This window comes from Emydura macquarii, unplaced genomic scaffold (assembly GCF_026122565.2).
Source record: "Emydura macquarii macquarii isolate MOO-44397 ecotype Brisbane River unplaced genomic scaffold, CSIRO-AGI_Emac_v2 contig_2897, whole genome shotgun sequence".
Classification (NCBI taxonomy): domain Eukaryota; kingdom Metazoa; phylum Chordata; order Testudines; family Chelidae; genus Emydura; species Emydura macquarii.
In genome coordinates, this window is record NW_027133034.1 from 19,775,194 (window position 1) to 19,801,244 (window position 26,051).

Sequence of the window (26,051 nt, forward strand, 5' to 3'; positions counted from 1 at the left end):
GACATGGGAGGTAATTGTCCCACTGTACTTCAGCACTGGTGAGGCCTCAGCTGGAGTACTATGCCCAGTTGTGGGTGCCACACTTTAGGAAAGATGTGAACAAAAATCCTAGAGGAGAGCAACAAAAATGATAAAAGGCTTAGAAAACTTGACCTATGAGGAAATGTTTGGGGTTGCGGGGAGAGAAACCTGGGCATGTTTAGTCTTGAGACAAGAGGACTGACGGGAGACCTGATAACTATCTTCAAATACATTAAGGGGTATTACCAAGAGGACTGTGATCAATTGTTTTCCACGTCCACTAAAGATAGGACAAGAAGCAATCAGCTTAGTCTGCAGCAAGGGAGATTTGTTAGTTGTTAGAAAAACTTGCTAACTGTAAGGGTAGTTAAGCTCTAGAATAGGCTTCCAAGGGAGCCTGCAAAATACTCATGATTGGAGTTTTTAAAGAACAGCTTGGACAAAATACCTATCGGGGTGGTCTAGGTGTACTTAGTCCTGCCTCAGTGCAGGGGATTGCCCTTGATGACTTTTTGAGGTCCCTTCCAGTGCTACACTGCTATGATATTATATTCTCAGAGTGTAGGTCTGTTAGGGCAATGACTGTGTTCTCTCCTTATTCTGTAATTCAGATCACACACTTGGGAGCTCATCAAGTCAAAACCGATAGAATTGGAAACTGAAGTTATTTGATCTTATGAGGGACTGCATTTTTGTTCCCAGCCATGTAGGATTATTGCTGAACTTTTTTTAGAGACTTAAAACCTGAACATTAGTCGAACAAGGGATTATCATCCTGTTTGTTGAAAACATTATTTGCTGATTTAATCTTTCTGAGCCCTGTCCTGACTTTAATAGCCTTTCTGGCTCCAAGTCTTCATAATTTTCACATTTCAGGGAGCTGGTAGCTTTGGAAGTACTGCAGCTCCTGTTTAGAAGAGAATGTGGTTCAGAAAAGCTTCTGCAAGCAGCTACTGATTGTCCTATTAGCAGCACAGAGCCTAACTACTCCCCACTTGGTTGCCCTGTGGGGTCCTTAGACCATAGGAATGACAATAGTGTGAGAGTCCTGGAGTACACTCAGGAGGTCTCCAGAACATCTTGACATGGGGATAGGTTTGTGTCTGGCTAGTTCAGTGTTATCCAGAGAAGTTCTTAAAAGGTCTGTGCGGCCCCAAAGCAGGCTGACCCGTGCTGAGTCACCTAAAGGGAGCTGTCACCTAAAGAGATGTAGAGAGGACATATCTTGCCCACAAAACTCAACTTTCTGAGGGAGGTGAAGAAGAGTATGGAGCTTGATCAATGAGCTTTACCCATTTCAGAACCCACAGGACCAAAAACCCCATCCTCCAGTAGAAGGTTCTTCTGTACCTGGCACCAGTGCCCAGTAATACCTTTAAGGAAGTAGGATGACTAGATGGGGAGGGATGGAGAGGACTAGGCATAGGGAGTTGCAGGAGGCAGGGAAGTCATTTACATTAGTTTTTCCATCAGTTGTCCAGCACACTGCAACTCCTAGCCTGGGAGCTGCAGAGGTTAGGCCATTTTTTTTTCTTTTGCCCTTTTGCAACATGCTGACTTTTTCCCCCTTTGTAGGTTGACCTGCTACAGAGCCAGCATCTGCAGCCAAGTTCTAGTGTTTCCACTCTCTACATCCGTGGATAATTTCGGCACAGTTAATGAGGCTTTGTGATACACAAAATGGTGCACACAGATGCATTTTCTGAGACTTAAGTGGGTCTATAAGAAGATATTGGTTTAAGAGGATAACTAAAGAAATTTCATAATGATCATATCCCAAGACCTAATGGAACCTGATGGCCTTTGAACAATTTGGCCCGAGTCCCTTCTTCCCATTTATAAAAGGAGAATGAATCTCAAGTAACAACCCTTAAGGTTTCCTTAATATGTGTACATACAGAGAGTAATGTTGGGGTTAGTGTGCCTCTTTTTTTAGGGGAAGGAGATGGGAGAATTGTTTCCAAAATGTATAGTGCATTAAAAAGAAAGTAATTCACATTCAATATACAACAGTTCTTGTGAGGCTCAGGAAGCTTGGATTTAATGTGATCCTGTTAATATCACTTGATGATTCTGGTAGCAGATTTGCTTTCAATTAGTGAAAAAGTAGCTTCTGTAAATATGGTTGGGGTGTGTGTGTGATATATGTCACAACCTCCCTTAACCAAAATTGTTTGGAATTTTAGTTCATCTTTTTAAAAGCTTGTAGAATGTAAATGTGAGTGATCTATTTAAACATTGTGATCTGGAGAGCATTTTCTGTGACATTTGAGGGTGAAAGAAACAGCATGAAATGAGAGGAGGACTTGAAAGGGAAATGTTCTAAAGCCTTTCAGAATTGCCAGCTGCATCTCTCTTCAGCTGATCTTCATAATGGTCCCTTCTGGGGGTTAATTTGCTTTTCTCCTTTGCATCTGGTACTGACCACTGTGGGACACAGTATGTCAGGCTACTGAAGTCACTGCTCTGAATTCCTATAACAACAGATGTTAGACAATGCTCAGTATTGGGGATACCTCTCAGTTAGTGCAGAGGAGATGGAATCTGGCCCTGTTGAGAATTTCCCAGGTTGAGAGGGAGTTCTCCTGTAACATAAAGCCAGCAGAGCCAGCTCCTGCACCAACTACCGCTCACCAATGTAAGGGGGACATTGAGGGTGGATAGGATATGTCAGAAGTGGGAAGGAAGCAAGACAAAGCTATGCCCTGCCAGTCCTCAGCTAGCCCCTTAGAAGTCCATTGCCAGTGGCATAAATTAGAGCAGCCCCTAGACTGCTGTAAATCATTGCATATGTAGGGCTGACACAGACTGGGCATAATTAGCTCTGACAATTTCTCAATCGAAGCAGAGCATGGATTCACAAGATAATCTGTCCCAGAATGATTATTTCTGTGCAGAATTCAAAAGAACACTGTCAGGCTGAAATGCATTCTAAACGTCCCCACTATCTCAATCCCTGACATTTCATTCTAATAATAGAATATTTTTTTAAGATCTGATTTTTTTTTTTTTTTTTTTTTTTTGCCATTTTGTTATCTTTTGGCATCTCACTCAGCTCAGATAATGAAAGTAAACTTCTCAAGTTTAACTGTTTGTTTTGTTTCTAGTAAGTTTTACTTCCTGGTTCTCATGACCTAGCACAATGCTGCAATATTTGGCTTGGAAGTATTGGAAGAGAATGTTTAAATCCAGACAAGCTGTTTTAATTTAAATAGGTAATTTAAAATGAAATTTTGTACTTAATTTTGTTAAAATGTCATCATCCTGCCCCACACATCTAAATGTTGGCCCTAATTTACTTTACGTTCTCCCTTCAGATGACTAATAATAAGAGAAGACTTAAAAGTATCCCATGTAGCGTTGAGGCTTCCCATTACTGCTACCGCTGTGCATGCTCACCACAGAAGGCTATGAGCACCTTCTCTAAGACCTGTGGTGCACCTTTAGCAGATGGGAGGAACAGCAATCTCAGATTTCCCCTCATTGCAATATACAGCAACACTAGCTGAGTATAGAGACCAGCCAGCATGAGCATGTATTTTTAACATAGAATCATTTTAAATGCACTCTCTTTTTGGCATTAGGAACTATTTGTCATAAAAACTCACAGATTAATTAAGTTTGGTATAAGGTGGCTTTCCACAAAATTCAAGTTCAGATGGAACTCTGTGTGTAAAAATTATAGAAGACTGATTTAGAATTTACAACTCATTCTCACTGGGAAAGTGTGAATTCTCTTTGTTCTCTTATTAGTACATCTTCCTGTGTGGAAGCAAATGCTAGCGGAGTATTTTTAGCCACTTTTGTCTGGAGGGTAAGAGAGGAAAGGGAGAAGGAAAGGAGCTTAATTTTTATATTCCTTTTTTCTTTAAAGAATGGCTTTTTAAACAAAATATTTTTGGAAGATTAATTCACTTGCCAATAAACATCAGCTGCTAAACCAATGCCAACGAAAACACTACAGGATAAAATACAAAGTTAGTTCTCTTTGGTGAGGGGAGATGGGTTAGCTGGCACTCCCAAAAAAATTACGTAGGCTGATTACACACCATTATTTTGAGACGGCACATATAAATAAGTTAATGTCTAGAGAGTGCTTTCAGGAAATAAAGTACTAGATAAATGCTATGTTTTATTTATTTGAGTGCCAGAAGTGGGCTCAGCAGTGGACAACACATTAGGAGAGCTGGTCCCAACCCCAAGGAGTTTATAATTTAATCCTGATACTAGACAAACAATATAAGGAGAAAGGCACAATCTGTTCCATCTGCAACCAAATTCTCACCGTACTTCAATGCACATTAACTGCAGTATTGAACCCAGATGATACAGATGCATGGGTCACTACTGAGCGGCTTTATGGTGCAATTTATTTGGGGTTTGTAGAATGAGAGAGAGGTGGTTGGTTTAGGAAATCATTTTAATATGAAATGTTTATGTAGATTGAGAGAAGGAAAAGAGGTTAATGTAAAATACATTGGTAATATTAAGTTATATTAGTATGCATTGAAGTGGTGATGTGATTAGGATAAAAAATAATTTTAGATACTGCATTCATGTGGTTTTCAAAAAAAGTCATCTTACTTTTTTTTTTTTTAAATTGACCAAGTCACATTTAATATTTGGCTTGTAAAAAAGTCTTTGATGTCAATGTGAAATTGATAGTCAGTATTGCCAAACTCATATTTAAAAAAATATTAGTCAGGCCCCCAAAAATCCCAAGATACTAAACACAGTAAATGTTGGGTTGTGGTGGTGGTTTTTTATTTGCCTTCTGATTTGTGAAACTTTAGGTTTCACATTTTCACGCTTCTCTCTTCAACCATGAGAACAAGAAACTTTTAAAAAAGTGAAAGCAGCTTCTGAGGTAATCACAATTCCAGGAGCTCGGGCTTTAATAAAAGCCCCAAATATCGTAAGACTCAATAAAATAATGAGCTAGTAAAACTGCACAGAATTTAGACATTTAATTTTATTCATTAACTTATATCAAAGATTGGGACCATATTTCTCTAGTTATAAATTGGGTCTGATCATTGTCATTTTTTAGTTTTTTAAGTCACTTGCCTTCCAGATTTTTTTTCCAAAAATTAACCCCCATTGCTAACCAGCTTCACCACTATTGTATTAGCATCTTTGTAAGACCTAATGCAGAAAGGCTGCTAGTCTGCCTTTAAAGCACTGTATTGATTAGACCTTCTCAGAGCAGCATTAGATGACTGAGGCTCCAATCTTGCAGAGCCTTCCAAATGTGCTCCGCTTTGTACACGGCGAAGAGTCCAGGGTTACTCATTGCATAGAGTTAAGCACATGTGGTAGGTCAGAGTCCTCTTTCAAACATAAATCAGGAGCAACCCACTGAAGTCAAAACTTGAGTTTTACCAGTGCATAGCCTGCATGAGTGGAGAATGAGGCTCATCGTTTGTAAGATTAAGGAGTTGCAGGATTAATGCATTAGGGTTTAAAATGGTGACAGTAGGCAGCAGTCCATCTGCTAGCCCTGTAGAATGGTGAGACTTTAAACAACAAAACAAAAAAAACCCATTTCCCTAGGTAGACAAGGGTTTCAATGTAAATGGGATTTGGCTCTGATTACTATCTCCTCAATCAATGGCTCTCAGCATTTCTGGACTACTGTATCCCATCAGGAGTCTGATTTTGTCTTGTGTACCCCCAAGTTTCACCTCACTTAAAAACTACTTGCTTACAAAATCAGACATAAAAATACAAAAGTGTCTCAGCACACTGTTACTAAAAAATTATTTATTGTCTCATTTTTACCATATAATTATAAAATAAATTGATTGAAATATAAATATTGTATTTATGTTTCAGTGTATGTTATAGAGCAGTATAAATAAATAATTATCTGTATGAAATTTTAGTTTGTACTGACTTCGCTATTGTTTTTATGTAGTGTGTTGTAAAATTAGGGAAATATCTAGATGAGTTGATGTATCCCCTGGAAGACTGCTGCATACCCCAAGGGTACATGTACTCCTGGTTGAGAATCACTGCCCTTCCTACAATTTCTTCCTACAATTAAGGTAAACTAAAGGTGTGGCTTGCCACACACTAACTCACTGTGTGGGCTGGGTGTGACTCTCCAGCACACCACATACTAACTCACCCTGTGGACACTGCACTATAGCAGCATCCCCATGTACTTGGTAGGCTGGTGTGTTGTAGATTATGTCCTGGTTTGCCATGCACTAACTTCCTGTGTAGACAAACCCTAACTAAGCTGGTTCTACAGCCCACTGACTACTATGAGAGTCTTTCCAGATAGACTTCAACAAGATTTGTATCAGGTTCTAAATTACCTTTAAACTATGTATTCTTTAACCAACATTTCAGACTTGGAGCAAAGTAATGTAAGTAGCAAAGCATTCAGCTATAAAGCAGCCTGTTGTAACAAGTTAATTTGTATCCTTTTCTTTGGGAGCTGGTTGTCTGGTTTTTTTAGCTGCTCCAAAGTGCACTCATTTAGTCTCTCCCTTCAGTCTATAAACATGAAAGACAATCTAAGGTCAGCTTCACAGAACAAGGGAAGACAGGCTATAAGGAAAGAATGTTGCACGGGGTCAGACAATGCCTTTCCTTTTTAGATCTGCACTGCAAGGGAAGGATCTGTTCTCCAGATAAGAAGACGGGTTTTGCAGGGACGCTAGCTTTCTCTGAGACTCTGGTATGTGCCCCTCCATTGGAGGCAGTGGGGAAGAGAGTCCCTTTCTTCTTTCCATTTCCCCTATCCTCACCTCACCTCCTGTGCTGTTACTGTTAGAGGAGATGTAGGGATATCTTCTGTGACTCAGACAGCTGCTGTTGGAACTCACAAGAGAGCATTTCCTCAGAAAAAATAGAAGTACTAGAGCAGTTTATCAGAACACTTACAGTTCCCATTTTAAGGGATGTACAATAGCAATAATAAATACTGTACAAAGACGCTTGCTCTTATCTAGATGAGAATATTTACTAAATTGAGTGCTTGTAGATTTTACATTACCAAGTGTGGTGCATGGAGGTTTGCCATGTGACTCCCATGGAAGTGAATGGAGTCATGGTTAAATCTCTTCCTAGCACCTTAGGCCAAAAATTAAACCTGAGAGTCTAATGTTTGGTTCCTAAATCCATTTTTTAGGCATGTGAGTGACCTGATTTAGAGGGATGAAGAGCACCTCTAGCTCTCTTTTACTTCAGTAGAATTTGTGAATACCCAGCCCATCTGAAAACTGCCCACGTATGTCTGTGGGGCCTAAACATGGATTTAGTCACCAGAGTGTAGGCACTCAGGTTTGAAAATTTTGTCCTTAAAATATGCCCTTGAATAACTGAATATATAGCTAGCACATTTCTAAATGACAGAGTTCTTGGTAACAATAGAACTAGACACCTTGGGTAGATACCACCACTTCCACTTTGCCCTCACTCAAAGCTAAGAAGCTGTAGTTATTTATGAAACTTTATTATGGTGAGAAGTGACACTTCCTAATTCATATAGACCTAATCAAAAGACAAGGTTGCCAGATCTCTCAATATTTTTGTCAATGCCACAGTTTTGGAACATTAAAATTGGTCTCTTGTGTGAAGTTCCTAGGTTTCTGCCAAAGCTGTAACGGATGCTGCAGCTGACAGGGGTCTCTGCTAGAAACTGAGTTGCAAGCTTTGGACTGCAATTCTTGCTACCCTAGCAGAAGCTGCTGCTCCGTTTGCGCCCAGTGGAATAAGTCTGCCCCCTGTTTGTATAGAGCAGGGGAACAGTGAGCAGCTTAAAAATCATGCTAATTTTCAATTTGTCTGGTTGGCAGTACGGTCATCCCTCCTGAAATACCTAGAGACAGCAAAGTGAATTAAGATACAGTAGACTGGGGATTTTCCCTGAGTTGAGTCATTGGTACAGCTGCCTGATGTAGCCAGTGGTATTTGCATGACTGGTGTATTGCTTACTTTAATTGGGTGTAAGTTCTACCAGTGTAAATAGCAAGTTTGCCCATCTACACTAGGCTGAAATCAGGGCACGTCCCTAACAGAGATGATGCCTCGGCCTTCAATGCTGAATGTCCTTACTTTTGTCGGTTTTGATACCAGTCATCCTAGAACCTTGTTTAAATTATTTTAAGCAGTAAAAAGGGGTTTAGGGAAACAGTCGAAAGAGAGTCGTGTCAGTTCCTCCAGTACAATGTCATTCAACTATTATTTTTTCCCTCTCAATGAAGATGCCTATGTCTCTGCCTAAGGGTATGTCTAGACTTTAAACACTACAGTGGCACAGTGCTTACTAAAACAATGGGGGAAGTAGGGGGTGTTCTTCCATCACTAATAAATCCACCTCCCTGAGAGGCGGTAGCTAGATTGACAAGAATTTTTCTATCAACCCTGTTGTCTAGATGGGTACTAAGGTCAGCTTAACTACTTCACTCAGGGGTGTGAATTTTTCATACTGCTGAGTGACATAGCTGGGTCAATTTAATTTTGTAGTGTAGATCAGCCCTAGGAGCCAGATAGGCCACTTTTTCAAATGGCATCTAGACCCAAACCTATACAATCTGTAGACGTCAGCCAGGTAGTTGCAAGTCTGTCAGCCTTAAATTTACAAGTGTGTGTTGGGTATGCAAATATTGACTTCATTGGAGCTGGATGACATTATGTGTACAATAGGCGGGTGCAAATTAAGTGGCCTCTTTGAAGTTTTGTCTTACAATAACAACGTTGGGACCCGTCCATGCCTAGGGTAGCCGCCTGAAAATGCCAAGGTTAGGGCAGGCTGCAAAAGGAGAGCAGATTCTCCCAGCACTGGTGGGTGACACTGAAGTCAGACTTCCCAACCAACCACAAACAATGCTTCTCATTCCTCACACTGGTTATCAAGAAGCCAAAATAAAAATATACACAGCCCCCTTTACTGCATTTTAGTCTCTGGCTCCCAATCAGCCACTAGGTCCAGTAAAGAGATCAGTTATTTAAAACTCTATGCTCTTTACCAAAAAGGTTTCTCCTGACCCCAGAGGGTCAGCCAGAGTACCAGATCAATATAAGTTTGGATCTTACCCAAAATATCATGCTGCCAGCCAATCCTTCAGTAACTAAAACTAAAAGTTTATTATAAAAAGAAAAAAACAAACTATAAGAGAAATGTTAATGGATTAAATCAATCAGATACATACAATTGATTTGAAAGTCCATATATATCAGGTTTCTGGTAGAATTGTGGAGTTTGCAGGCTTGTATAGTCCCTCTGGTGTACATCCAGTAACTGGATGGGTCTCAGTCCTTTGTTTCACAGCTTCAGTTCAGTTCAGTTGTAGATGAGTTGATCGAGAGGTAGGCTGGAGACTAAAGACAAAGACTGAAAGACAAAATGGATGTCGTGCAGCTGCCTTTTATGTCCTTTGGCCTTGGCCATGCTGCTTGTGGAATTTTACAGGAATAAAATGGAGTCCAGGGTCACATGAGTGACTAGTGACTCATCAGGTATATCCTTGGCTTCTCTCCCTGGGCCCATTGTACCTCTGAATTTCTTAATGGACCATTAAGCAGGCTATTGCTGCAGCCATCCTGTTTGGGGTGTCACCCAGACACAGCACAATTTGAAATACAGATATATCAACCATATCCATAACTTCCATTACACATATAACACATGAACATAAACATTATCATCTTTCTTAGCACATTATAGCCTTTCTAACAGTACCTGACATGGCATATATCTCATATGAATTATTATGATTTTGACATACTGATGTTAAACAATATAATAAATGCCCCCCTCCCAATCCAGCCAGCGTGACAAATGTATTGCTGGGAACTTGCAGAGTGTAATTGGTAACATACTACTTTGTATTCATGGATTGTGCTTAAGTGCTACATCCATGGGACTTTTTTCATCCCTTTGTTCCAACAGCTTCTGCTGGCAGAAATCTAGGCATCAGAAAGTCCATCCACTCAAAGATAGATTGCAGTGACACAAGGGATCTGCAATCCCTGCCCCATGAAGAAGCCTGGAGACAGCTGGCACATTTCAGGAAGTATTGGACTGGCCTGGGAAATCTGGTCACAACACCCAGAGGATGTGCTGAGTCATGGCTTCCTCCTACTATTTGCCTAGTGATCCAGAAAACTTCTGAGAGAAACGAGACAGACGTCCTGAGTTTCTAGTGTTAAGAAGACTAACAAAAAACTAGCACCCCTTCTTTGTATATCTAAAGAAAGAAAGACACAACCGCTATTTTCTCCCTGCTTTCCAGATCAGCCTAAAGTTAAGTCTTACATTAACAGAAATAAATACAAAGTTATGAATAAAACTAAAGGGCCAGACTCATAAAGATACGTATGTGCCCTGCTGCATAGTGGAATTCTCAGCTCTGAGTTAGCCTGCTCAGGCTACCTGCATTATATAGCAAGAATTGGGCATCTAAGAAAGGGATACTCAGAAGCCAGCAGAGCAGGGAGCCACCTAAACTAGCCAGGAGCCAAATTCAAAGGGTTTTGGCACAGATTCACAAAGGTACTTAAGTGCCTAATTGCCATTGATCAGAACTTTGGGCACCAGACTGATGGGCCAAAGATAGGCAGCTCCCTCACTCAAGGTTCTTAGCCATGAACCCTTTCCTGGCATTAGGACTGAGCTGCCTTTAGGCACCTTTCTCCTGAAAAAACTAGAGAAATAGACCACCGTACCAGTAGTCCAGAGGTTAGGGCACTCATCTGTGATGTAGGAGACCAAGATTGAAATCCTGCTCTGCCTGACTTGAAGCCAGGTCTAGCTACAGAGTACTTTGGAATGGCAGGGGAGGATTCTCAATCTTTCCTGTTGTTGCTGTTTCATGTTGTATAAACAATTAAATATTCATTGGGTCAGAGAAAGAGACAGAGACACTACAACCAAGTGGCTAGGGCACCCATCTGGATTCAAGATCCTGCTCCACATCAGGCAGAATGGGGATTCAACCTGAGTATCATACTCCAGGGGAGAGCCCTAACCACTGGGCTGTTGAATATTCTGGACACACATGCTGGCCACTGCCTGTCTTTTGTGCAGAGTCCCCCGACCGGGGCAGGCGACCCAGGCAACTGCCTGGGGTGCCAGACTTGCGGGGTGCTGTTTGTGTTGTTAGCGACAAAAGGGAATGTTTGAAGTAGAATGAAGAATGTTGAGGTATGTAAAATGAAGTATGAAGTAAGAAGAATGTTTGAAGTAAAATGTCTCAGGTGTTCCATATGTGGATTCATTTTTCACTAACTTCCTAGAATGTTCTGGACCTTTATAGAATCTCCTGGAGCCTTCCAGAATTTCTGAGAACTACATTTTCTTTGAACCTCCTAGAATGTTGTCAGCCATGCTCTCATGGGTATATTTGCTTATATTTGGTGTGAATAAATACAGATTTACATATCCTGGTGTGCAAATTTATCATCTTATGTAACAGAGATAAATCATGAATCAAAGTTGTGAAAGAGGCTACAAATGCAATAAAAAAAGTCAGGTATTCAAAAGTTTAACCAATGGGAGGGAGGTGCTGAAGACACTCCTCACCTGGGGCGCTATTTGGTCTACGGCCAACCCCACCCCATCCCTGTAGGCACTCTCAAAGCATGCCTACAGGATCAGGCCCCACTGACAAGATAGGCAGGGGAGTACAGTTTGAGAAGCTTACTGTGGCAGCTCCAAGGCTTTGGCTTGTGTGAGACTCCAAGCTGCTGGCTAGCTGTGGATGCTCACTGGTGGACACTTAAGTGCAAAGAAGACTTAGGCACCTACAGGGTTAGGCAGCAGCTAAGCTATGGTTTTGAGAATTTCAGTGAGGCCTAATTGTTGGATGTTCAAGCCCAACTACCTGTGTGAATGCGGCCCAGCATTTGGCTAGTTTAAGTATTTATTCATTTGGCAAACTTCATGAACTTTTTTCGCTAGTGAAAATTTTGATACTTGATTTATACAGACATTCATATTTATTCTATTTAACTTTGATATTTATATAGTTCTACTATGCCCAGGGAAAAGAAAAGTGCCTCATTTACTCTAATTGAAAATTATTTGAAATTCAGGGCATCCAAATAGGAGCATTGATTTATGGATGGGCAATGACATTTTGAAAACATACAGTGAATAAAGGAATATTCAGAGATCTGTCTTGGGTCTGGTTCTATTCAATATCTTCATAAATGATTTGAATAATGGCATAGAAACTATATAAAGCTTGCAGACAACGCCAAACTGGGAGGAATTTCAAGCACTTTGGAGGTCAGGATTAGAATTCAAAGTGATCTTGACAAACTGGAGAAATGATCTGAAACAAATAGGATGAAATTCAATAAGGACAAATGCAAAGTACTCCACTTAGGAAGGAATAATCTGTTCCACAAATAGAAACTGGAAAATGATTGCCTAGGAAGGAGTACTGAAGAAAATGATCTGGGTGTTGTGGTGGATCACAAACTATGAGTCAACAATGTAATACAGTTGCCAAAAAAGAAAACATCGTTCTGAAAAGTATTAGGAGGAATGTTGTAAGCAAGAAATGAGAAGTAATTCTTCCCCTTACTCAGCATTGATAAGATCTCAGCTGGAGTGAGATGTCCAGTTCTAGGCACCTCACTTTGGGAAAGATGTGGACAAATTGGAGAAAGTCCAGAGAAAAGCAACAAAAATGATTAAAGGTCTAGAAAATGTGACCTATGAGGAAGGATTGAAAAAATGGGTTTGTTTAGTCTAGAGACGAGAAGACTGGGAGAGGGGGGGCATAAGTCTTCAAAGATAACATAAAAGATGGTTATAAAGAGAAGGGTGATAAATTATTCTCGTTAGTCACAGAGGAAAGGACAAGAAGCAATGGACTTAAATTGCAACAGAGGTTTAGGTTGTACATTAGGAAAAACTTCCTAACTGTAAGGGTAGTTAAGCACCGGACAAATTACTAGGGAGGCTGTAGAATATCAAGCATTAGAGTTTTTTAAGAACTGGTTAGACAAACATCTCTCAAGGATAGCCTAGTTATTACTTAGTCCTGCCTCAGTGCAGGGGACTGGACAAGGTGACCATTGAGGTCCATTCCATTCTCACATTTCTGTGATTCACACTGAATTGCCTTATGCTACCATCTAGTAGTAGTGACACTCAGGTCTTTACGACATACATATTTATGAAATTGCAGTTAATATGCAGTTTACAGCATAGCAATTTTAAAGGCCTGCAGCTCTCTATGTTCAGGCCCCCTGAGCCGAAAATTGTGATCTATAGTATTCAAAACTAGTAAGATGTTGGCTGAAATAAAACCAGCCTGAATTGCTCAACAATATCAATGAAATCTAGCATTGCGCTGCTATATATTGTAAAACTTTACCGTGAAATCTTGCAAGTATTACATAGCAGGCCTTTGCAAGTGCCAAATAAGCATAACGTCTTCCTGTTTCAACATTCACAGTCGTGTCCCGTAGCTCCTAGAAATTGTTTTTCTTCAACACTGAATGCTGCTAAGTTATGGTTTTAACAGGATTTTTCTTTTAAGCCACAGCACTGATGTCGTGAAAAACATTCTAAAATTGTTTTCCAAATATTTTTAAACTCCCAGTAGGTCCCCCCCGCTGATGTTCTTTGTGAAAAAATATTGCAATCTAATAATATTTTTGCACTTTTGTAATTCACTATCCAATGTGTGTTGTGTGCCCTCCTCTGGTGGATTTTTAGAGGATACCTATATAGCTGCCAGCTAAGGGAGTTCTATCTTGAGCTCCAGTTTTTAATTCTGGATGGCTGGGGTTCAATCTTTGGTGGCTAGTCGTGATGGATCCCTTACGATCCCTTTAATCAGAGGTTCTGAACATGCTCTGTTGTAGGCAGAGCTAGCCTATAGTTAAGGCTTCCCAACACTTCCCATTCTAAGTTTTCTGTTGCTTATAATTTTGCCAGTCTGGGACATCCATCCGATGGATAGAGGGAGAGAGAGATTGGATCAGGAAACTGGGCAAGGACTCCAGGGCAGTGGGGGCAGTTAAAATCAGATGAGGAGATGGGGGGACATTAGTAGGACAGACTGGAGAGGATAGGGGCAGAAGGGTCTTTGACCAGTAGAGGATGCTCCATTCTGAAGCGTGGAATAGACCTAGGATTCCTGAGTGCTCACAGTCTTCTGCCAGCAGATATCCGTGAAATCTATTGGCAAAGTGTCTCATCCCCTTGTACAGCTAGTCCATCACATATAAGATGACGACCTACTGCCTCTGCCATCACTTATTCCATTAGCCCAAGTGGCAGAAGTCTGTGCATTGTATTTAAGGTTCATATGCAGGATGTGAGTTTCAGTATGATTCCACATGACAGAATTTTTGGGGAGGTGGTTTGTTTTTTAAAAAAAACAGGGAAATACGTAGAGAAGCTACGTTCAGAGAACATTACGATTGCGAAGTCGAGAATTCAGAAATGCCCAGAGGTAAGTTCATTCGGCCCCCGTATGCCAATGAGTGCTTGATTTTGCAACTTTAACAATGTTTTGACATCTTTTATTACATACCTGAAACTAAATTTCACAAAATCCTGTAAGACGGCTAAGAATCCTGGTCCCTATTTTGTGTGTTAAGTGAAAATAGGGGCACAGAGATTAAGGAATTTGGCCTAGGGTCACACTACAGAATCCAGGCGTCCTGATTCCTATGCCTGTATTTTAACCACTGGACCATCTTAGTCTCCCACTGCAAGTCAGAGCCATCTGGGTGTCCAAGGAAGGGAAAGAGGTGGTAAGTGAAAGGTAGCAACCAGGGAATTCTGGTTTTGGAACTGTCATGGAAGGCGAATGCAGCACCCAAAACTGGCAGCTGGGATCAAACTTACTCAAGGCTGTAGGAGAGTTAGGAAGAAAAAAAAAGTCACAGAACGGACTGGACCTTTTAAGGGAGTTGTGCTCAGCCCACCTGGGCCTGTGGGCTGGGATAGTGAATAATACAGAGAATACTGTAATCTCTCATATAAAATCAGTGGAGTGGACCTCATCTGGAATACTGTGTGCAGTACTGCTTAGTTATCTCAAAAAGCAGTCGGAGAAAGTTGATGAGGGTGGAAAAATTCCCATATGAAGAGATGGAAAACATTAGAATTCTACCTTAGAAAGGAGATAAATACGGGAGGGAAGGAATGACAGAAAGATAATGAATGATAGAAGGCAGAGTAGGAACTTTTGCTCTCTGTGTTTCATCCAAGAATAAGGGAATCTTCAGTGAAAATAAGATAGGAAATTCAAAGCCAATAAATGCAAGTACTTTTCCCACACAACTTGTAATCAGACTGTGGAACTCATTGCCCCAGGAAGTTACTGGAGCCAATAATGTGCAAGAGGATTGAACATTTATATGAAAAGACTATCCAGAATTGTTGTTAGCAATAGGAATTTTTGGAAAGAATATTAAACCTCATGCTTCAGGGTTTATGCCAATCTCTAATCTGACATGTGGATCCCACCATATGTGGCAATATTGCCTTCTCAGATGCCAAGGACTGTAAGGTATCTGCCTGAATCTCCCCACTCTGGTAAACTTACTATCTCCCCACAGGATCTTCCAGCTCCCAGCACTGCTGGTTCAGTGACATGACTAAGTCATCCATGTATATCACACAAGTCTGCTTCTTCAAGAATTAATAGAATAAAGCCATCTTCCAGCTGTCCTCAAGACTACAGAGATCTTCCCTGTTTGCTCAGGATGCCTCCTCCCAAGGCTCCCTAACATCTTCACCCCCTTTGGGCAGTAGCTCCTGTTCTAGTTCCCCCCGGGGTTCAGCAGTTCACTTTCCCTGTTGACACAAAGCCATCAAAGGGGTTCTTCCTCCCACCGTCACTGAAGTCCTAACCTCAACCCTCTAAGCTACTGCAGGTATCTATTCCTTTCAGCACCGTTCTGCTCTAGCATGCCCAAGCTATTTGCTTACAAAAGTACCCTTCTCCAGGGCATCCTGATTAGCTGTTTATCAGGACTCAGGCTCCCCCACACCCTTCTTTCGAGCTCATTACAGAGAACCACCCTCCTCCCCTCAGCACTTCCTATCACCCACCTGACCTTACTGCAGGAGAGCCTTCCATCTCCCTGCTCATTGAAATGAGCAGCCTTCCTCTTATAGGAAACCTAAATACCCATTGCCTGGGGAGGCAGTTGAGCTCAGCCCTACTTGTGCCTAGTTAACTCCCTTAAAGGACAAGCCCACCTTCTGGGAGTCCCCAAATTATATTTTTCAGATTTACATTGACATAATGAAGTCCTCCTGTTCTATGATACACAGCCCTATACATTTAAAAAACATTAAATTCTCCTAAAATAAAAGTCTGCTGTTTTTAACAATTGCAAAAGCATATGAACACAAATTGTTGTTTGTTGTGTGCCGCATTGTCATAAAGACTTCTAGGCAAAATGGCTTCATTTTCGGCACAATTTATCTGGCAAATTGAGGGTCTCTGTTCAGGCCCTTAGAAAACATGAGTCATATAAGGATTGTCAAGAGCAATACGTGGCTTGGTTTCCTATTTGGCCTTTAGCATCACTAGTCTGTCATTTCTCCTTGATGCTTAATGGTAACTTTAAACAGTGAGCAACAGGTAGCATTAGACTGGAGGGAAAAGAATTCTGGAGAGAGAAAGACATGTTCTTAAGGAATGTAAAAATAAATAAATAGGAACCAAAGTGCCCCCACAGATTTGGTTTTTGTTTTTCATGACTAACACTCCTTAGGGAAACCTTCTCCTGGTAATAAGTTTGTGTGTGTGTGTATTTTCCCCTTGGTTCTAAAGTCTCAAAGCTGATTGATATAAATTTGAGTTGCATTTCTTGAAACTAATCGGAGGCTCATGGGAATGTGGAATGGGAAAAGAGAGAGGGTTTCCAAGCATATGAATACAACAGATGCATTATGTGCTGTTTTTAATAAGGGTGTTGAAAAAGCACAAATGGGCAGTTCACACAAGGAGCTCCACTTCAATATTTGTATAACTTTTACCTCCCACAGCTTACAGTATAAGAGCTTTTTGTCTCATGCAAATCAAAACTGCTCAGGGTTTCTGCCGAGCTTGGACTCTGTTTGGTTAAAACTGAAAATCCACTTGTAATTGAGTTCATCAGCATGATAGTGATTTATGGGTTTAAGAAATGAGTGCAATTTATACAGAATAGTCAAAAGTGCAATGAGTATTCCAATGTAGGTGGCTGTTGTAAATGCAAATGAGCTGTTGTTGCAATTCCCTCCCTGGCTGGTGAGACTGGTTTTTGACATTTCCATGTGTTTGAACTTAGAGTCTGAGTGCCTTGCATACAGGTATTGGTGGAGTCCTGTAGTTTCTCTTGATCCCAGAGTTACAAATCTCCTACAGAGTAAAATCCTTCTGTAAAGAAAAGCTATTTAAATAACTGTTTGTTGTTAAGAATACGCAGCTGTTGGTGTAGCCAAGAAATGAAGGTCTATAATTTCATTCCATACTGTGGATTGCCAACATTTGGTGGCATTTGTGTGTAAGGGCCTACCAGCAGCCTCCGCATCACATGTTGCCCCTTCATTGTAGTGCAAAAAGAGCACTGTAGTGTTTGAGGAGCCCACAGAAAGGGACCTGGAATAATAATTTAAAAAGAAATAAAATAATACCACCAGTGAACTGCATTGTACCACATTGGGTAAAGAGAATATATGTTAATGTTGACCTTTGCTGGAATAGCATCTTGCAATTTTCAGTAAGTCGTTATGGGGAGAAGGGGATAGTGCCTTGTGACTAAAGCAGAAGACTAGGATTCAAGAAATGTGGTCCTGGCTCTGCCACAGATTTCCAGAATAATCTCAGGCAATTCACTAAGACACTTTCTAGGCTTCAGTTCCCCTCTCTACTTCCCTGCCTCACAGGGTTGTAGTGAGGTTTTTTAATGTACTAATCGTTGTAAGGTACTTAAAGTTCCTCGGAAGAAATGTTACATGTAAGTGCAAAATACTACTGTCATTCAGCAGGCACGTGGTAGTCGCTCAGGAGTAGGCTCTGTACATGTGCTTTTCACATTGGTCAGTAAAATCAGATATCCAAAAGCAAAATTATACTACTTAGGAATGCGTGCGTGCGTGTGTGTGTGTGTGAGTGAGTGATCGGAGGTGTGCCTGGAGGATATTGTCCATAAACCAGTGAATGAATGGGAGTGAGTCATATATAGTATTGTCCTCAATGACTATTATAACCTTGCTCCGATATCTTTTCTTCCATAAAGGAAGACTATCCACTGCCTTCAGGATAGCATTCAAATTTCCAATGACAAAGCTCCTTCGAGTGGGGATAAACTAAGAAACGACAGCTAATTTGATGCCATCTTTTAAAACCTCACATCTGCAAACCAACTGCATCTGAGGAAGTGAGCTGAAGCTCACGAAAGCTTATGCCTGCTGAAATTAAATTTGTTAATCTTTAAAGTGCTACAGAACTCTCGTTGTTTTTGCTGTATACAGACTAACACGGCTACCCCTCTGGATCTCAATCACATCTGTGTGATGAGCAAAATGCATACAGTATGTTTTGTTTTACACAGCTACACATAGGATGAACACACTGAAACAGAAGCTGCTTATTTCAGAAATTCTCAAACTGGTCAGAGAATCACTCTGAGAACAGATTATTTAGCATTTGTTCATAAGAATAATAAAGGTTGGCACAAAAAGTGGAGGGAGGAAATAAAGCGTGTTATATTATGTGCTTACCTACAGTTATGGGCAGACAGTGCCTTGAACTTTTTTTTTAAGTGGGATCACTCTGAAATGCAATAGTGGTTTAATAATCTTTTGCACTTTATGGCACTTTCAGAACAGGATCTTACACCCTGAATGTGGTGACAATGAGTTTGATCCGATGCCAAGGGCAAGGTGAAAGGACTTGAATAGGGAGATACATGATTGGAACAGCACAATGGGAAGATTGTCTCAGCAGAATTTTGGTTACATAGGAAAGGTGCAAGGTGGGAATCAGGGAGTCCAGACGAGAAGGTTGTAGTAATCAAGGTAGAGAGAGGAAACAGCTGATTATAAATATATTCTCAAGTGTGACAATAAGTATACACTTGTCACCACAACTTAATGCCAGCTCTCATTAGAAACAGGATCAAGTCTAGAAGTGCCCTCCTTGGGGTTTCCAACTTCAGAGTTTTGGGGCAAGTTTGTCTCTCTACTACCTTTATGTTCATCTCAATCCTTTCACATGATCTTGTCCCTTCGTATTAGTGCTGCTTTTCTCTGCAACTCCTGCCATCTGAAATAGTCCTACCTCCCTACTATTACATCTCTCATTACGTGCCATATGAAAAACACATTTTCTTCCTTGCCTTCACTCTTAATATCTCCTCTTCTGCTAAGATATTTGTGGCCACAGAGATTTCCAAATACTTTTGATGAAAACATTCAGAATGAATTTGGGGTTTAGATTGGCTATAAAGATTTATTCTTCAAATTCAATGTTGACTTCAGCTTCACCTTAGTCAGTACATACTGCTCAGGACAGTTAATCTTGCTCTTTACCTACTTATTATTTAACCCTGCAATTGTATTAACTCCAAGCATATGCTGTGGGATGCAGTTTGCATGAAAGATACTCCACGGAGTATTGTGTTTGGGAATCAAGTTAGTTACATTACATTACATTAGGCTCGAATTGAAACAACACAATGTTTTTTAAAGTTATTCTCAAGGCCTGAATTAATGTCATTATTGATTTTTATGTTAAAATGGGTTTCCTCATTAGAAAAGTGAAAATTATTAAGTTATTATTATTAAAAGAATAGGGCAAGGTGGCTACACTAGCTTGGAACGTCAAGGCCGTGTGGTGCACAAGGATTTAAATTAACATCCCAGATGGGAGATAGAACTCTTAGTTGTAGCTATGTGCTTTAATAGTCTGCATTTAGTTGCATCATCTGGTGTTTCTAAAAATGTTTTTAAACTTATCAAATGGCTGATGGATGTATTTGTAAAGGCTTGGATGGTCACTTTATTTGGAACAATAAATTTGCTGTTGTACATAATGAGGTCAGTGAAGCAACCAGAAAATAAATATATAATTCAGTAGCATGGGTCTGTAAGCACAGTACTGTCTAGGCTATTTAAGTTTAATGAAGCAGCTATTCTGCTGCTGCGTATTCTTGTTGAACAGTCTCAGCATGTATTTTAAAACTAAAGTGTTACTGGTAATCATGTCCCTGCACACTCTCCTTGGAAAGCCTGTGGGTCCTATTCTCTTAAGAAATCTTGATCTTTTATGTGCTAATGGTTTTGAAATTAGTCATTTGCTTCATTTTCATTGTAAATGAGGGTCAGAATGTAATTTTCTTCTTTTCCCTGCTCTCTGACTATTGAAACTACTGTAAGCTGGCTCATCAGCATCCAGTTCTCTCTGGGGTGTAGAGTTTGAAAAGTAGCTGAAACAATCCTATTAAAACACACAGACAGAGAGTTCCCAGGTATTCTTAGGAACCAGTCTAAGAATTCCTGCACCCATACTAGAGCTTGCACTGTACATGTGGCATGGCATCACCTTCACATCTTTGCATCCCCCACAGTCTTACTGCCAAAGAGATCCAGTCAAGAGACTTCAGAAAGTAAACAGTGACATTGCAGTGTCTATTCAAATCCAACAAGATCAAATTACATTACTTCTTTTAAGAGCCGTTTAGAAATGTGTGTGAAAAGAATGAATGAATGATTAATATTTAAATGCAAGGTTTGATTCCTAGCACGCTTAGTACTATATAAATAATGGTGATTGAAACATGAATTAAGTTTTCTTTTTTTAAAATGGACAGAAACACTTAGGCACAATTTAAGTCTGGCTCCAGCGTGTGCAAAGAATCATCATCATTTATATCACTTCAAATGGTATTTTACATCCATGGATTTTACATCCAAGGCACTTTACAAAGGAAGCTGAGGATCATTCCCATTTTATAGATGTAAAAACTAAGGTCTAGAGACCCAGAGCCTTAAAGTTATCTAGGCACCTAACTCCCAAAAGGATCTGGGCCCAAGTGATCTGCTCAATATTACACTGACTCAGTGACAGAGCTGGAAACCAAGTCTCCAGGCCCATAGCCCCATGTCCTACACATTGACTCACATTGCCTCTCCTTTAAAAAACAAAAACAAAATATATCACACATGGACATAATGAGCATCATGATGTGAAGCTGCAAAGAATTTGTGTACAAAGGCTCTGTCTTCTTCCCTTATTGCTAGCATAACCTTTGCTTTGCAATTACCACTACCTAGGACCGCATATAAAATATATTCTTTTAAGTGATGGGAAAATGAGCCAAACATGAGAAAGCCATATGATTTTTACCTCACCTTGTGGCATGAATTATTACTGCATGCAGGCTGTCATTAAGTGGGTTTGTGTCACGAATGCTTGGCATAGGATTCTTTGCTGTTTCCGTATTCTACTGGGTTGGTGAAGTAATGCGCTTAGCAATAATGGGTTATTTTCACAGAGGGATTTCACAGAGTAGATTATCAACTACTTTCTCTTTCAAGATGTAACCCTGACAGTTTGTGGTCAGAGGCAAGTATCAAGTTAAAATGAACCCAATATATTCATTTGCAGTACACAGGCAAAAAAGACAGACAAAAGGTTTCAATCTTTTCATTTATCATCACCATGACTTTAGAAATCCACAGAGGAAAAAAAACAAAGAAAACCCTGTATATGCAGTTACTTCCTAGATATGCACATTGCACAAGTTGCTATTTTTTCAACTAAGTAATATTTTAAGATCTCTTTCAATGCCAAGAGTAGGTGGGTTTTTTTTAAAAAAGAACCTCTCATTTCATAGAGATCCATTTGACAGAGTTACACACACACACATGTGCCTGCTCCATTGTTATTGACTGCTAGTTTCTTCTGTGTGTATAAAATTTGTAAGAAGATAAGGTGCTACTTCAACCCTATTTCATTTAAACTAATGGAAGGTTGATTGCCTGTAATTTTGCATTGACTGTTAACAGCCCTGCTTTAATAAATAGTTTTCTGATCTGTTCCTAGATGGAAATCCTGTATGAATGTGGAAGCCATTAGCCGAGTAATTGCTGTCTATTACCATGACAACCAGCCGCTGCAGTCACCTGCCTGAAGTCTTACCAGACTGCACCAGCTCAGCTGCTCCCCTGGTAAAGACCGTGGAGGATTGTAGCAGTCTTGTGAATCGACAGCCGCAGTATGTCATGCAAGTTTCAGCCAAGGACGGGCAGCTTCTATCAACAGTAGTAAGGACTCTTGCCACACCGAGGTACTGTAGTACCAAATCAAGAAAACGTGTAGTTGATCGTTATACTGTTTTAACTAGGAAGTGCAGAAGGGGGCTAGAATTACAGCATTCAGGTCTGTGTCAGACAAGAGATCTTTGGCTTTTTTCCTAAAAACACATACAGGCTCACACATATCTGTTTCTATGACAATTAGGTCAGAAGCTAAAATTCTTCTTGGTTAGTTTTCTATTTTAAGTCACACACACAAGAATTAGAAGGTAGATGTGTTGCTGCTCACTTAAGATTTATTACTGTGATTATAATTAAACTCTCATCATTTTATAATCATCATCATCATCCCACCTTTTATAATTGAACTCTCATTATGCCTTCATGCAAAAAAAATGTGGTAGCGCTATCTGAAGATGCAGATGGTCAAGTGAGTAAGCTTCAGTAATTTCTCCTGATTTGTAGAAGAAAATGTCAGGAGTAACATTCTGATGACTTGTTCAGGCTACTCGTTACTTACTGATGAGAACACTCATTCCAATGATGCTTCATACGTGTGTTTCATCTCAAACACCCACTGTCGCTGTCTGGGTACAGAGTATTGTGTACCTCTCCTGCCGCACGTGCTGTTGTTAATACTTCCGTAACACATTTTGTTCAGACTGCCTTTCCTAAACCAAGCAACATGCTAACTCACTGGCAGAGAATACGTCTCTCAAGGAGATTCACATGCAGGCTTTGTTGCCTGAGCCATTTCTCACGTGATTGATAGCAGCTTTTCATGCTGTCGATGCAGACTGACAAATTGTTTGGCAAAATATATATTTAAGTCATATACTTTGAGATCTTAGGCTGGTTTTTACTTGAGTAAAAGAATCCATTAGAGTATGGCAATACTCGCACAGGAAATCTTGGGCAAAATCTACTCCATTGACTTTAGAGTAGCTCTGGATTCACACCAGCATACCAGAGACAGAACCTAACCCACTGCATTGTTTAAAGGGGGGGAGATATTAACTTGCTGGGTGTGTCATGTGAAAACAAGGCTTTTTAAAATGAAACAATTATTCCTTTATGTTTTTACCAAACTGAACTTACTGCATGCAATGTCTTAAACACCATTGGTTTTTTACTAAACAATGGGACAGATTGTCCATTTGCTTATGCTACCTTTACACTTCACTGGATTTACACGATTGCAGTGAAAGGAGAACCAGCCCTATATACACTGGGCACCGTTGAAAAGCAGCCAAAGCAGGGGTAGTGGGCAGCAGGCACCAACTGTTTGACTCACAACACATTGCGCAATAACGAGGAGGGAAAATGTGGGTCCATGACAAAGAGACAAAGGCACTATTCTTATAAGAAAGCCCTGTGAACCCGTTGGCAGGAGCTCTGTTTTCAAGATCTCAGCCAAAAGATCCACACATATGAAAATGCAAGTTATTCAACTTATCTGCCTCGGCAGGATGAACGGCTAAGTCAAACCTGCGGTGATTTGAACCTGTGGATCCAGGGAATCTAGGTATTTCAAGGCGGATACTTAATCTGCTCCTCCAGCATCTTACAGTTCTTGCATTTTAGGGATCTATTCCTTTCAATTACTTTTCACAAGTGTTACTGACGATTACATGTGTCTGTAGAAGGGAGAACTGGGATTTTATGAGGGAGAGTTTATAAGGGAGAGTTGCTCTCCCCCCACGATTCCCTCCCCCCATGCCTCACCAAAAGTGATCCTTCTTTTGGCTCAGAAGAATCACAGAGCTCCTTTCAGAACTCAATAATGGTGCTCCTTTGCTGGCCATAAGGAATTGTTTCAAGTGTGTGTGGTGCTGCCTTCACCCGACCAGACCATCCTGAATCGCTTTAGTTCCCAGTCACACTTGACTTGGAGACTCTGCTTGTCTACTGGGCAGTGCATGGTGCTGCTGCAGAGCACACAGAGATTTTATTTCAGACTAATTTAGAGAGGGAAAGAAAGCATCTTACCCTGTAGTTCAGAAAGAGTGGCACAGATCATGATTAATCTCTTTGTAACAGGCACTCTCTTTGGGGTGCGGTTAAAATCTACTTTGCTCCACATAGAGATTTCTCCTGTAGTGTCCCAAAGCAGTTCCTGGTGTTCTCCTTTCTCTATATTGTGGGGAAATGATAAATTTGTTGGTGTAAAAAACATTCTGTCTATTCCCTTTTCCCACTATTAGGAACTTCCTTCCAGCTTGTCCCTGTATAGACCAGAAATAGCAGCACTTTTAAACAAGAATATCGAAGTGCCTTCAATCTTTAGCCTGGGTATCATGCTGTATGCTAATGTATAAATAAGGGCAAAATATATACACTCTGTGAACATCCCCATCTTGTTATGTTGGAACATGGACTAAAAGAGAGAAATGATGTGCTTTACAACCTAATATACTGACCAGCAACTTCCCTTTCTTGTATGGCAGCCCTTTCAATGACAAACCAATGTGCAGGATCTGCCACGAAGGCAGCAGTCAGGAAGACCTGCTCTCTCCATGTGAATGTACAGGAACCCTGGGGACTATTCATCGCAGCTGCCTGGAGCATTGGCTATCGTCTTCGAATACCAGTTACTGTGAACTCTGCCACTTCAGGTTTGCAGTAGAGCGCAAACCCAGGCCGTTGGTAGAGGTCAGTAAATGGGGCACGTCCTCAAAAGCTTAGCTTTAATGAGCAAGTGATGTATGTTTTACACCAGGATCACAAAGCCTTTGCAGCTTCACTGAAGCGAAAGAAAGGCTGTGAATTTTGGGCATAGGGAGGTGGGGGCAGGAGTGCAGGAATAACAAAACCTTCATTTTGAAGCAATCAGTATAAATGAGAAGAATGGAATTAATGGTTTTGCTTCACTGTAAACATCTAAACGAAGGTCTTGTGAACAGTTTGCCTAAAGTAGAAAATGCATAGTATATCATTTTGGTTAGGCTGATTGTTTTCTAGATGCATCCCTATCTATGGAACAGTAGACAAACATTACTTGGGTAGTAAATATAGGTCAGGGATTAATTTAAAAAACCCACAAATCTGGCTTCTGTATTTAGCGCCTAGAAAGGAACTGTTCTTGTTCAATATTTTACATTTTAGCAATTCTCAGATGACCCTTTTGCCTCTTCTTGCCTGTGCACTAGACTACAGGGTAATATTGGGCAATTGTTTCCCTTTTGTCAATTAAAATCTGGCTATTGCCTACTGCAGATGCTTTAATTAATATATGAAATTGCCTGATCTTGTTGTGCTAAAAGGCAGTCAAAGTATGGGTTTGACTTGGCTGATCAGCTTGCTTCTCCCGTATTTTGACTTCTAAATTATTGTGAAATTTGAATCCCTTTTGCAATTAAAACTGAATTGGAAACAGTGAAGCCTTATGAGAATAGTGAGAAACATCTTATTTCATGCTGGTTGGGGACACAGAGCCTTGGTAAAGTGCTATACCTGATTCATGTATAGCTGATTTTGGATTGCTATTGTATGCTTATGTAGAAAAAGTGGCAATAACTGGAAAAAAAAATCTTGTTTTCATCCAGTTCATAAGCAGCAGGTGGTAGATTCTGTATCCACCAATCCCATAATCTATCTCAGGGGTTTTCAACCTTTTTTAGGAACTGTACCCCTACAGTCTCAAGGTTTCACCTGAAGTACCCCTTCGTGGTTTTCACTCTACCTGATGTTACCACGGTTGCAATAAAAGGCATAATGGCCTAAAATACATTCAAGACCATTTTCCTTTTTTTTTTTTTTTTTTTTTAAACTTTTGTGCTTCTGAGTCTTC

At 40.4% G+C, this 26,051-nt stretch overlaps 1 protein-coding gene across 5 annotated transcripts in view; it reads left to right on the top strand.

Annotated features, from left to right (window-relative positions):
* Positions 1–26,051, top strand: part of MARCHF3 (membrane associated ring-CH-type finger 3) — a 102,813-nt gene that overhangs the window by 56,375 nt on the left and 20,387 nt on the right. For 4 of the 5 annotated variants that reach the window (XM_067568773.1, XM_067568771.1, XM_067568775.1 and 1 more), the window contains 2 exons: positions 22,050–22,293; positions 24,709–24,913. In XM_067568773.1, the coding sequence (XP_067424874.1) occupies positions 22,106–22,293; positions 24,709–24,913 (393 nt within the window). In that variant the 5' untranslated portion in view covers positions 22,050–22,105. Of the gene's footprint in view, positions 1–5,967; positions 6,069–22,049; positions 22,294–24,708; positions 24,914–26,051 lie in introns of those variants that run through there. The other variant, XM_067568774.1, reaches the window with a different exon arrangement.